This window comes from Notothenia coriiceps, unplaced genomic scaffold, assembly GCF_000735185.1.
Source record: "Notothenia coriiceps isolate Sejong01 unplaced genomic scaffold, NC01 NC01_scaffold00036400, whole genome shotgun sequence".
Taxonomy (NCBI): Eukaryota; Metazoa; Chordata; class Actinopteri; order Perciformes; family Nototheniidae; genus Notothenia; species Notothenia coriiceps.
The window spans coordinates 891310-903029 of NW_011369101.1; the positions used below are offsets into that span (position 1 = coordinate 891310).

General features: G+C 39.1%; 2 protein-coding genes across 2 annotated transcripts in view; both read right to left on the bottom strand.

Moving 5' to 3' along the window:
- Window positions 1-11720, bottom strand: part of LOC104963762 (forkhead box protein P1-like) — a 924791-nt gene that overhangs the window by 756061 nt on the left and 157010 nt on the right. The gene's annotated exons all lie outside the window — the stretch shown is intronic.
- The window catches only part of LOC104963766 (hormone-sensitive lipase-like), a 12837-nt gene continuing 1185 nt past the window's right edge, over window positions 69-11720 (bottom strand). The window contains exons 4-12 of the mRNA XM_010792407.1: window positions 9850-10134; window positions 9195-9285; window positions 8945-9090; window positions 8672-8857; window positions 7986-8138; window positions 7013-7157; window positions 5627-5854; window positions 2082-2473; window positions 69-972 (exon numbers count right to left, since the gene is read on the bottom strand). Coding sequence (XP_010790709.1) covers window positions 703-972; window positions 2082-2473; window positions 5627-5854; window positions 7013-7157; window positions 7986-8138; window positions 8672-8857; window positions 8945-9090; window positions 9195-9285; window positions 9850-10134 — 1896 coding nt within the window. The 3' untranslated portion in view covers window positions 69-702. The remainder of the gene's footprint in view (window positions 973-2081; window positions 2474-5626; window positions 5855-7012; window positions 7158-7985; window positions 8139-8671; window positions 8858-8944; window positions 9091-9194; window positions 9286-9849; window positions 10135-11720) is intronic.

Below are 11720 nucleotides of genomic sequence, written 5' to 3' on the forward strand. Positions count from 1 at the left end.
GGAGCACGCGGTACCAAATCTACCTTCAGGTACAAATAAATAACCTGAACCTGAATAAGCACAAGCAATAATTTTTTACTGTTTTGATTTAATTCAGGGTTAAATATTTATATCAACAAATATAATAATGAATTTACAGTACAACAAGTTCCATTCATAACCCAGATCCACAGGGTGAAGGCCTCCTTTGAATATGTTGTAAACATGTGACTACTACTAACACTGGCAATAACCAGATTATCCATTTCATCCTTATATTATACTATTCATAATAACAATACAGTGCATGCGGAATGTTTTCCCTGTCGAAGTCAACTTATTTGTGCCATAATGTAGGCGAAGCTCGTATACTTGGAGCAGCTCTTTATAATAAAGGCACAATAGCTTCTTTTTACATCATCTATCAGAAAAGAAATGAATCAAAAGGCTGGTTTTAGTGGAGTCTGATATATCCTCAATGTGCGTTTGATCTAAATCTAAATCTTTTTAGAAAACTACTCCATTATTTCACAGTTTGTCATCATTTAGTAGCTGTTTTCTTAATCGTTTCAAGTGCAGCGTACCTAAGCTTCCTCTACTTATGTCTTCATAATTCTCCCTGTCTTGTTTCCTTTTTCTAAAATGTATTGCTTGTCTCCCACCAACGCATGTCAGATCTCTTTTTCATCCAAGAACTACAAAGTCCCACTCATGACTGATAAATCAGCCCGATGATGGACTGCTACTCTGATAGGTCTCTTCCAGCTTTGGCCGTTTGCGGAGTGCAGGCCTCCGGTCTTCCTGCTGAAAAATGGCCCTCATTTGCTCCACGCACATCTCCGCAGCGCCCTCCGTCTCCTTGGAGAGCTGCGACAGGCTGAGGAAGCCGTGAGGCAGGTCCTCCACCACCGTCAGGCTCACAGGCTGGCCCATGTCTCGCAGCTTCTTGGCAAACATCACAGAGTCGTCCAGCAAGGCATCCAGAGCTGAGGCCTGCGAGGACACATGGACCATTCAGGAAACAAGCAATACAAAAAACCTCAAACCTAGTTCTATCGCCATTTGTACTGATATATCTGCAATAAAGTAATATCAGCCTGGAAGATGTATTGGTCTAGCTCTATAATATAATTAAAACAAGTTTATGTATTTTACAATACTGCAGACTCTATTTTTGTGTAAGAATACATTTAGATGTATTTGGTGATTTTGCAGTTTTCTGGAAAAGGCAGTGCTGGAGTAGTAACTTTTCCTGCTGGATATCTCATTGAATATTGCATATGCATCGGTAGAACAGCTATATAGGAAAGTTAATAGGAAAGCTCTCTCTCTGAATTGGCCTGTGATTGTACAAGTTCTAAAAAACAAGGTCATGTGGAGGTCGAGAAGTGTAGTTTTCTGTAATTCAACACTTCTTGAATTATAATCGGCTTAAAGGTTTTTATTGAAAAATCCCCTATAACTTCATCTAGAACTTTTATGTGCCTCTGCTCAAGTTAAACATATTATTATTATTATTATTATTATTATATTATTTTAAACAATAAAATACTCTATATATAAAAAAAAATAGAAAAAAATAAAAATGAACTTCCTTGAACTATTTTATTTTATTTTCTAATCGCACAATTTGACTCTAACTTCTTATGTTTGTATGCATCTTTTTATTCTATGTTGTTTTCATTTGCCTTTGTATTTATTTGTATTAAAAAATAAAGCAACTATGTTACAAAACCTATTTTCCCAAATCTAACAAAATACGTTTCTATTTGATTTGATCTTCTTTCTGGCCATTGTATACATATTTTTGCATTACCTATTTTTATCAAATGTTGTCTTTGTATTGTTAATTGTATTATGAAAAAGCAACTGTAAAAAAAACTATTTTCTAAATGTAATTCTAATAAAATATGATAAAAAACTATTGTGATTCCGATATTGATTGACTTGGGGAACTCTGAGCTTGTGTTTGTGAACACCACATGGGAGGAGTTTCAATGGGTTCTTCTTGTGAACACAGTGAACACCACCCACCCCATTTGAAAGCAGCAACAACCTCTCTCTCACCCTCAGCCTCCCTCCACTCCTCCCCCCTCTCTTACCACGATGTGCACTGGCGGCAGGCCTCTCAGCAGCTCGTCGGGAGACAACAGCGGCGACACAAACGGGTTCCTGATGATGGGGCAGGAAGTCGGGTTCACAAAGGCCAGGCACTCCGAGCGCAGGGGCTTAAAGCCCTCTGGGTAATCCGAGTCACTTCCACAATGAGGTGTGGAGGTGAGAGAGGGTGTCCTGCTAGTTTCATCGCTCTGATAGCTTCTCTGAGAGGACGACAGTGAGCGTGCTCCGCCGGTGGTCCTTGTGGGGTCCAGGAAGGACTGGATCCAGTTGGAGGCCCCCTGAGTGAGATCACCCAGCAGCACGGCGGTGTCTCTGCCCAGAGCGCTCAGACTGCTGCTCTCCACTGCAGGCTGCACCGTCTGACTGTCTGTGCCTGGGAGGGAGAGGATGAGCATCAGCAAGGGACGTCATGTGTGTTTTTGTAGTCAAAGCGTCCTTTACTACTTGAATGAATAAACATGGTTACATTTCTGTGGCAAATTAACAAAACAATAATAAAAAGAGATGAAAACTACTGTACTGTACACATTCAGTGTGTTTAAGAAAAACAAACAAATACATCTAGTCAGATCAGTGACTCCAGCACATAAGCATAAGTTGCTTACAAGAAGACTTGCAAGTAAGAATGAAGAACATTGCATAACTGATAAATACCATTGTTTTATGATAATAAAAAACAGTGATGCAAACACAGGTATGGTGAAAAAAGAGAGAACTATTCGAAGCAGAAAAAAAAAAGTGTAATATACCATCTGACAAAGGCCTGTGCTATAATGCTTCAATTAACTGGCTATTCTTTATAACATACTCAGATCAATAGGAGACAGAGATGTTAAGTTATAAATCAAGGGTTTTTATTATTATTTACAGCAGGGATGGGGAACCTTTTTCCTTTCAATTTTTACAACATCCTCCATATTATTGAACTCAACCTCTGCTTAAAAAAATAAAATCACAGCCCATTCATTTCGCCTTTCTTTCATGCTGTGCAAAGAAAAAGCAACCTCTTAATCCAGATGTCTTACCATGACTCCCCCGGGAAGATTTTTTTTTCTTAAATATTGAAGTTAAAAGCATCAATCTGGTGCACTTTGAGAGCAACATTAGGAGATCTATGGATACATCTCAACACCCATTTGAAACAGAACTGTAAGCAGATCTTTCTTTTTGGATATTTTACAAATCACTCCCCTTTTAAACTCTATTTTTGTTATTAATAACAACTTTCTTTTACTGTCATATAGTATTTTATACCTGTTTTTCATTTAGTCTCTAATGTCTCATTAATAACTATAATGATCATATCAAGGTGTGCCTTAACCTCACTGAGCTAAGGTTATTTGAGCCTCTCAGGAGAGAGCTCTCTTCCACCTGGTTGTGGAAAAGCTCTTTAAATTCGTTAGCATAGCTAGCTAACCAGATGCTAATAACAACAGATCGCCACTGTGCTTACAACAAAAGACACAGCCACGCAAACGCTGTAGCATGTGTACGGCTCCTTATGGGTACTGCAATATTTGAAGAGCTGGAGCGGCGTTCCGGTGCTCTCCGTCAGCACTCCTTTCAGACGAGACATATACCACGTGAGGACACGTTACGCTCGTGTTGTGTTCAAGGAACCTGTACTCGGCCAGGAAAAACAGTCACTCGCTTGTTTAATTATTTTGCGATCTAGATTTCTTCTTCTTTTTTGAAGTGAGAAGTTGTCCGTCAGTCGGATGGACGGACGGACGGACTGACGGACACCACCACCCCCCCCAAAACGAAAACTCTTCGGTTCTCCACGAATTACACAAGTCATCCAATTCAGCGTTAAAAAAGCGGGAGGCGCCGAAAAGCGCCGAGAATTTGAGGCCTCCAATCTTCAGTGTGGTTAGCTATGAATCTTCCAAAAACCTTGTCCTGGACATAGTTTCTGCAGAATAAATTGTGCAACAGTACAGTAGGCCCACACAAACTGCAGAATACAGGGGCTTTGGGAACACTCAAAATTACTTAAAATGATTTAATTCCCATTTAACCTGTTAAGGGGCTTTTCTCCCCCGTTTTTTTTTCTTCTCACAAAACTGTGTCTCAGGGCTTCTTACAATGTAATGAACTATTCATGTGTCCTACTCATTTAACGGGAAGAAACTCAGCTAACTGATGATATGAACCATGTTTACTGAAACAAAACACAAGTCTCACAAGAAGCTAACCTTTTGCTAAATGTGCCCTGAGCGAAAAAATGCTAACGCACTCTAGGCATAAATCAATCGATATACTTATCGGATATGCACAAGCAAGCTTAGCTAACAAGCTGAGATTCCACAGATTCTAGAAATATAAGTATTATCACTGAGCGATCAGAACTCGCGACAGGGGAAGCAAATAGACATCACACAACGTAGCTTTAGGTAGCAAAACAGGGAGATATGCTCATCTTTTGCTGTTATTCTGATCAAAAACGCGGCTGAAGGTTAATCCATAGGTTAATCCAATGTGTGTCACTTTGAAAAAAATATTGATAATCCATAATTCAATTTTTATGTCAAAAACGGAGTTTTCATATTAGCTGCTAATGATAGCTTCCAGAGTGTATGACAGCTTCCTGTTTTGTCTCCTTGAATGCGGTTCCAAACAACTCACAGATTGCACTGGGCGCTGACGTAGGCGCCCTGTGACCATCAGATTTGATGATGCTGATTGGCTGAAATTATGTTTCAGCAGCATAGTTTAAAGATAGCAACAGTTGGCTTCTGCTGCACTTGCTGCACTCTCGTCAGGGCACTTTGCATAGCGCCCAGACGAGAGAGGGTAATGATACACGGGCAAGGCCAGGCAGGAAACATGTGACTTAACTTTAGACATCGTAACACAATTTTAAACGAGATTTTATTGTAGATTATACATTTTACTGATACCAATTATATAATATTTACCTTTTTTATTAAAAATAAAAATAAAGAATATATTTTTTAAATATATATTTTTTTATTTTTTTTATATTTAATTGTGTGTGTGTGTGTGGATTACATATATATATATATACACCACACACACACANAATATTTACCTTTTTTATTAAAAATAAAAATAAAGAATATATTTTTTAAATATATATTTTTTTATTTTTTTTATTTTTAATGTGGGAAGAGGGGGTGCGGCGCCCCTAGCGCCCCTATGGGCCGGCCGCCACTGGGTGTTATATAGATGTGTGTGCATGTAAATGGTCTGCAAAGGCTGACATTTACTCAGTGATAGACATATCAGAGGTTTCCAGCAATACTACGTATAATATAAGGCTGACAAACAGAGCATGGGTTAATACACAGTATATATTTAGAGTAGGAGTGATTATGGCTTTGACAATACGGGTAAGCAGGTTGTTAATTATTATCATCCTGTTTTCCACCCACATTATCCGGTTTATGCATGAATTCCTCTGAGGTTCTATTTTCTGTTCCAGTGGCACCGGAAAGTGCTCTTGTGTTAAATGAAGTGTGAAGCAGCACACACGTAATGCTTTGCTCACACACCCACATACCTGCATAGGCATTGATGCACTTTGTGAGAACACCCAGAGGCAACAGCGGGTCGATGAGCGTGAGCAGGCGGGAGGGCGAGGCGTCAGTGGTGAGCAGTGTGGCGGGGTAGGCAGCCATGATGCCGTCGGGGACTCGGATGCCGCTGGATATGGCCTTCATGGACACGGTGATGCAGAGGTTCCCTCCAGCGCTGTCCCCCGCCAGACAAACACGCTCGGCTGTGGAGCCTGAGGCACACACAGAACTGTTACAACCCAAATAATGATGAGCCTTTCAGCCATATATATATATATACAGTAAATAAGACACAAGGTTGGGTGGTAGCCATTTGTATCCAAATGATGGTAGGTATACATATGTTTTTTTTTTATTGTTGTTGCAATGCCTGGTTCAGATGCAATATTACACTAGGGGCTATTTTGACTAAGTTGAAAATATGAAATTCTTTTAAAATGTGAATTATTTGAAAATATGCCTTTTTTGATCAGTTCAGGTTATTTAATAAAAGAAGGTTGGAAATATTTTCAGTTTTTTCAACAAGCAATGTGCAATATGTTTTTATTCAAGCACAACGGAGTAGACTTAAATCTTGTTTTTTCTTTATCACAATGTATGTAAGTGCGATTTTCAACTGCACTGTCACATTCCTATCGAGCAGCAGTGATCTAAATTGTTTTACATAACCATTTCACTCGAAACTATAAGTTAATATTTAGGAATCCCTGCGTTTCAATATGTATTATCAGTGTACATTCAATTATTTTTATTTTAAGACAGTTGGTTGGACAAAAAGTTACTTGGTGATGTCATTTGTTATATTTTAAAGATGAAACAATAAATGAAAACAAAATCAGGAAATTAATATACAATACAAATTCCTTTGAAACCAAAATACCATTAATCCTTAATCCTATCATTATCAGTTTAGTTTTTAGCTCTCTATTTGTTCCACCTTTTCTGCATGGGACTGGGCCCAGATGATCCTTTCCATGTTCCATATACTGATAGTGTACACATAACAGTTCACATGCTGCTTTGAGTACATAATGCACCCCTCCTCCAACCACTATCACCTCATACAAAATGGGTACAATCTGTACATATGGAAAGTGAACATTTGTAAGGGGTGAACAAGTTCTCTTTTGCCCTCTTTGAACAAGACATACTGTATGATCACATATATGCTTAATCCTCTTACAATTTACGGCAAAATACATGCATATAAAAATACAAACACACCCTGAAATCTCGAGACTACAAATAATTCCCTTCCATATAAGTGACAATCAATTTACGTTTTTTGTACATATGAATCTGTTTAAACCAAATACATTATTCTCCCTACGGGTTTAGTGTATGGTCTGAGTGTGAGGCTGTGCACGTACCCAGCAGATGGCAGTTGTTCAGAGCCCAGCAGTAGGCGTAGAAACATTCCTCCAGAGCTCTGGGGAAAGGCGCTTCAGGTGACAGAGAGTAGTCCACGGAGAGAATGGGAACATTGAGCTCCTTCGACCAAATCCGGAGATAATTCTGATTCAAGAGAGCAGAATAATGAGGTATGATGTAATGCAAACATGCTTATTAACAAATATTGTTATCAATTTGTGGATTGAAAGATCTGCTTAATGTGCTTTAAATGACTTTTATTAGGAGGGGATTACAAGTATTATACTTGTGGTAGTACTAGCCTTATGTAAAACTTATTTGAGTCTTGTGTTTTATTTTTTGTGCACTTTTGCGTAATTTCCTCTATACTGTAGTTGCCATTGTTATTATTATTTGTATTCAGTTTTAGCTTGCTGAGGGGGTACGAGTGGTGGGATGTACATCAAGGACGAGTAAGAGAACAGATGGTGGGAAAGGGGGGCCGTTTGATATTCTGTACATTATAGTAGGGCTGAACGATGTGGAAGAAAGTAACCAATTGCAATTACTTTAACTCATATTGCAATATGATTTGCGATAAATGAGGGAATGAATTTTTTTTTTAACATTATTCACATTGTCATTTAAATATTAAATAATAATAATAATAATACATGATACTTGTATAGCGCTTTTCTAGAAACTCAAAGACGCTTTGACAGAGAATATTAAAAAACAACAACGTAAATGTTGTAAATGACTATGATATTGGACGGATTTCTTAAGATGATTTCTACCAAATATAAGTTGGCCATGACTTGTCCAGCTTCATAAAACTGCATATTGCACTATAGTCCATATTGACATTTTGATTCATCATTTCAATTTGTTATTGATAAGGGGAATTTTTTTATGTATTCCAGAATATTTTGAACATCTGACAAAGATAAATTCCATGAGATAAGCTAAGGTTAACCCCAGCATGTGCATTACCTCATGGGATCTGGAAGTCTGGGCCACAAAGCCCCCCCCGTGGAAGTGTATGAGCAGCCAGGGGGAGCGGGGCTGCTTCTGCACCCAGGGGAGCTGAGAGGCTGTGATGGGGGGAGGATCCTCTCGAGAATAACTAAGCAGCTCTTCACTCTCCTTTAAGTTAGAGGATAAGTCATCATGTCATTATTAATAAAGGACACAAACCAATAGCACATTTTCCCATATGTTTGACGTCAAAATATAAATCTTTAAACCTTCAGAATATTTATTTTTGTTTTTGTATCAGATATAAAATACTTTTTCTTTTCCCGTCTTAGAAAAGAAATTTTTCGGACATATATATGTTTTGTAATAACGAATGTATGAACACCTGTGTGTATTCAACATTTATTTGAAAAAGCTTGGGCATACACATACAACACAAATAATGTAGCTGTAATTCGCATAAAATAAGGCTTGGATTTGACAGTATTTCAAGCCAAATGACTTGTGATTGTTTTCGTTACATTTTTATACGTGTGTATTTGTGCTGAAAACAACCAAAGTAAACTAAACCAAACTAAACATAGCATGAAAGTGGACGCTGAAATTAAATGAATTTATCAAAGTAGTGTTTGTCTAAGTAATCTTATGTCTGATTCCTATCTGTTTCCCTGAACACGTTCCTCTCCCCTGGGCTGCCTCACCTGTCCTACTCGAAGCTCATGGGAGATGAGGCGCATGTGGACCGGTCCAGGGCCCCAGTGGGCTATGGGAGGAGAAATGGTGGCTGTTAGTCTGGGGTCCGAAGCCAGGGGAAGGCGCAGAGTCACAGGAGGCACAGTCAGGGTCAAGTTTATCTGCACCGGGCTGGAAGCTATTCTGCTGAAGCCCTGCACAGAGAAAGACATGCCGTTAAAACATTAAAGAGGATTTTATATAATTTGAGAGCCAATAAAAGAATATTTGCCCCTGCCTACTGTCAAAAGGCCGGACTCTGTGAGGTTCCAGAAGGACTTCCAAAACTGCATGTTCAGGTTCTGGGTGATGCGTTCAAACTCAGCGCCCCGCAGCTCTGGATCCATCACGTACTTCCCTGATGTGAGAAGGGAAAGGGCGGCCAAACCTGGAAGAGGAGGGAGGATTTTAAGCATGAAATTATCTGAACAAGGCACAACGGGACATTTCATCAATACATAAAGGAAAGTAATGAAAGAAAAAAATACTTACCCAAGCCAGACTGCTGTTTACCAAATGTCTCTCCATATGAAACCATGCTAATGACAACGGTCTGGAGGAACGGTCGGAGAGACGGTGAGAACTGTGGAAAGAAACATTGAACCGTTAATAATACAAGCTTTAGCTTCATATAATATAAACAAGGGAAAAATGACAAAAATATAGCAACTCCCACAAAGCAAGGTTATAATAAATTATTTATATTTCATTAAATTAGTAAATTAAATTAAAGAAAATCATAATAATGAATATGTTTTGAATTTTGGAATTTATATTTTAGTGTTGACTTTTAATTAAATATACAGAATACATGGTTGAAGAACTAAAAATGATGGCCATAATGTTAAAATATTCAAATTTGGGAATACCCTTATATTACCGCACTCAAAGTAGCTTTTTTGTTTTGATGTTGTGTTTTGATGTGTATATGTAGCTGTGTGTTCCTTGTTTTACACCATGTATTCTCCTTTTTATCGTGATCTCACTGTGAAGCACTTTGTGAATCCTTTCTGTGAAAAGTGCTATATAAATAAACTTTACTTACTTACTTACTTTAACAGAAATGATTTATTAATTGTACTTAATTTACCAGGAATTTAATGTTTTTATTTAGTTTTAGTGATTCATTCAGTGTTTGCTGTCTGACCTGAAAGCCGAGGCAGCGTCCGTAGAAGCAGGCTTTATGCATGGAGCTGTACTCCTGCACGAACCTGCCGCTCAGGTCCCCGTCCTGCAGCGCGTAGAGCTGGCCGTACTCGTTGTCGTTGAGGAGCCGCTGGGCGAGGTGGAGCAAGGCGCGCAGCTGGCACAGAGCGCTGGTGTACGCCTCCATCTCTGAGGCATTGTGGTCCGCCCTGAAGAAGGCACTGTTGTAATTAGAGGCAATGTAGCGTCCCTTGTGAATGATGTGCAAAAGGCAAGACAGCAAAACCTGGAAGAAAGATAACAATAATAATATATCTTCTCCTCAGAAGGTAGGTAGGGTAAGGATAAGGGAGATATTTTCGTTATACAAATCCCAAGACATCATCGAAACAAACCCAGAACAGTATTTGTAATCAAAGCTTGAAATAGTGAAGGTTTCTCTGTGCCTCAGAGCTCAGTTCTTGTAAACAAATGATAAATAAAAGAGTCAGTCAGAGTTACAGACAGGATTGGGAGTTGATGGTACTTTTGCCAAGAAATGACATCAGTTTTATTCAACACAACAAAGCCAGTGACACAGTATTTTTTAGTATTCAAACAACGCCTCCCTTTCAAGTATCCGTTTGTTGCAACAATAACACAACATCACGTTCCACGCATTTCATATTATTTATTTATAATTTTTAGGAACCTTACTTTAACACAGGGACGGGCAAATGGCAGCCCGCGGGCCGCATGCGGCCCCCACCTCCTCTTTTTGCGGCCCTCAGATTAATTTATAAACGTAATTAATAAAAGAAAAATATATATATTTTTTTAAATTTGTAAACAAATTTAATATTCTTAAAACCAAGACTTTGTTTATTTGAAATCAGATGAAAACAAACTGTAACGGACCCTGCCGTGTTATCTATGATTACTAAGCTTTTCATTCATAATTTCAGCGGGAGGGAGGGGGAGTGGTGCTGAGGAACAGCAGAGTGCGGGCTGACAGGTGTCTGTGTTGAAATGCTCTCTAGCAAACTTCAGAAGGGCCTGGACATGTACTGGCTTAAGCAGGGGGACACGTCTGGCACTGCAGGATTTGAGTCCCTGGCGGCGTAGTGTGTTACTGATGGTAGCCTTTGTTACTTTGGTCCCAGCTCTCTGTAGGTCATTGACTAGGTCCCCCGTGTGGTTCTGGGATTTTTGCTCACCGTTCTTGTTTCTCATTTTGACCCCACGGGGTGAGATCTTGCGTGGAGCCCCAGATCGAGGGAGATTATCAGTGGTCTTGTATGTCTTCCATTTTCTAATAATTGCTCCCACAGTTGATTTCTTCACACCAAGCTGCTTACCTATTGCAGATTCAGTCTTCCCAGCCTGGTGCAGGTCTGCAATTTTGTTTCTGGTGTTCTTTGACAGCTCTTTGGTCTTGGCCATAGTGGAGTTTGGAGTGTGACTGTTTGAGGTTGTGGACAGGTGTCTTTTATACTGATAACGAGTTCAAACAGGTGCCATTAATAAAGTTAACAAGTGAAGGACAGAGGAGGCTCTTAAAGAAGAAGTTACAGGTCTGTGAGAGCCAGAAAAATCTTGTTTGTTTGTAGGTGACCAAATACTTATTTTCCACCAGAATTTGCAAATAAATTCTTTAAAAATCAGACAATGTGATTTTCTGGATTTTTTGTTCTCATTTTGTCTCTCATAGTTGAGGTATACCTAGGATGAAAATGACAGGCCTCTCTCATCTTTTTAAGTGGGAGAACTTGCACAATTGGTGGCTGACTAAATACTTTTTTGCCCCACTCTATCTCCAAAACCTCATCTCAGCAGGTAATTTACTAAGGAGACGTGACACATGAGAACCACATCACAGCTCCATCTCTCCTT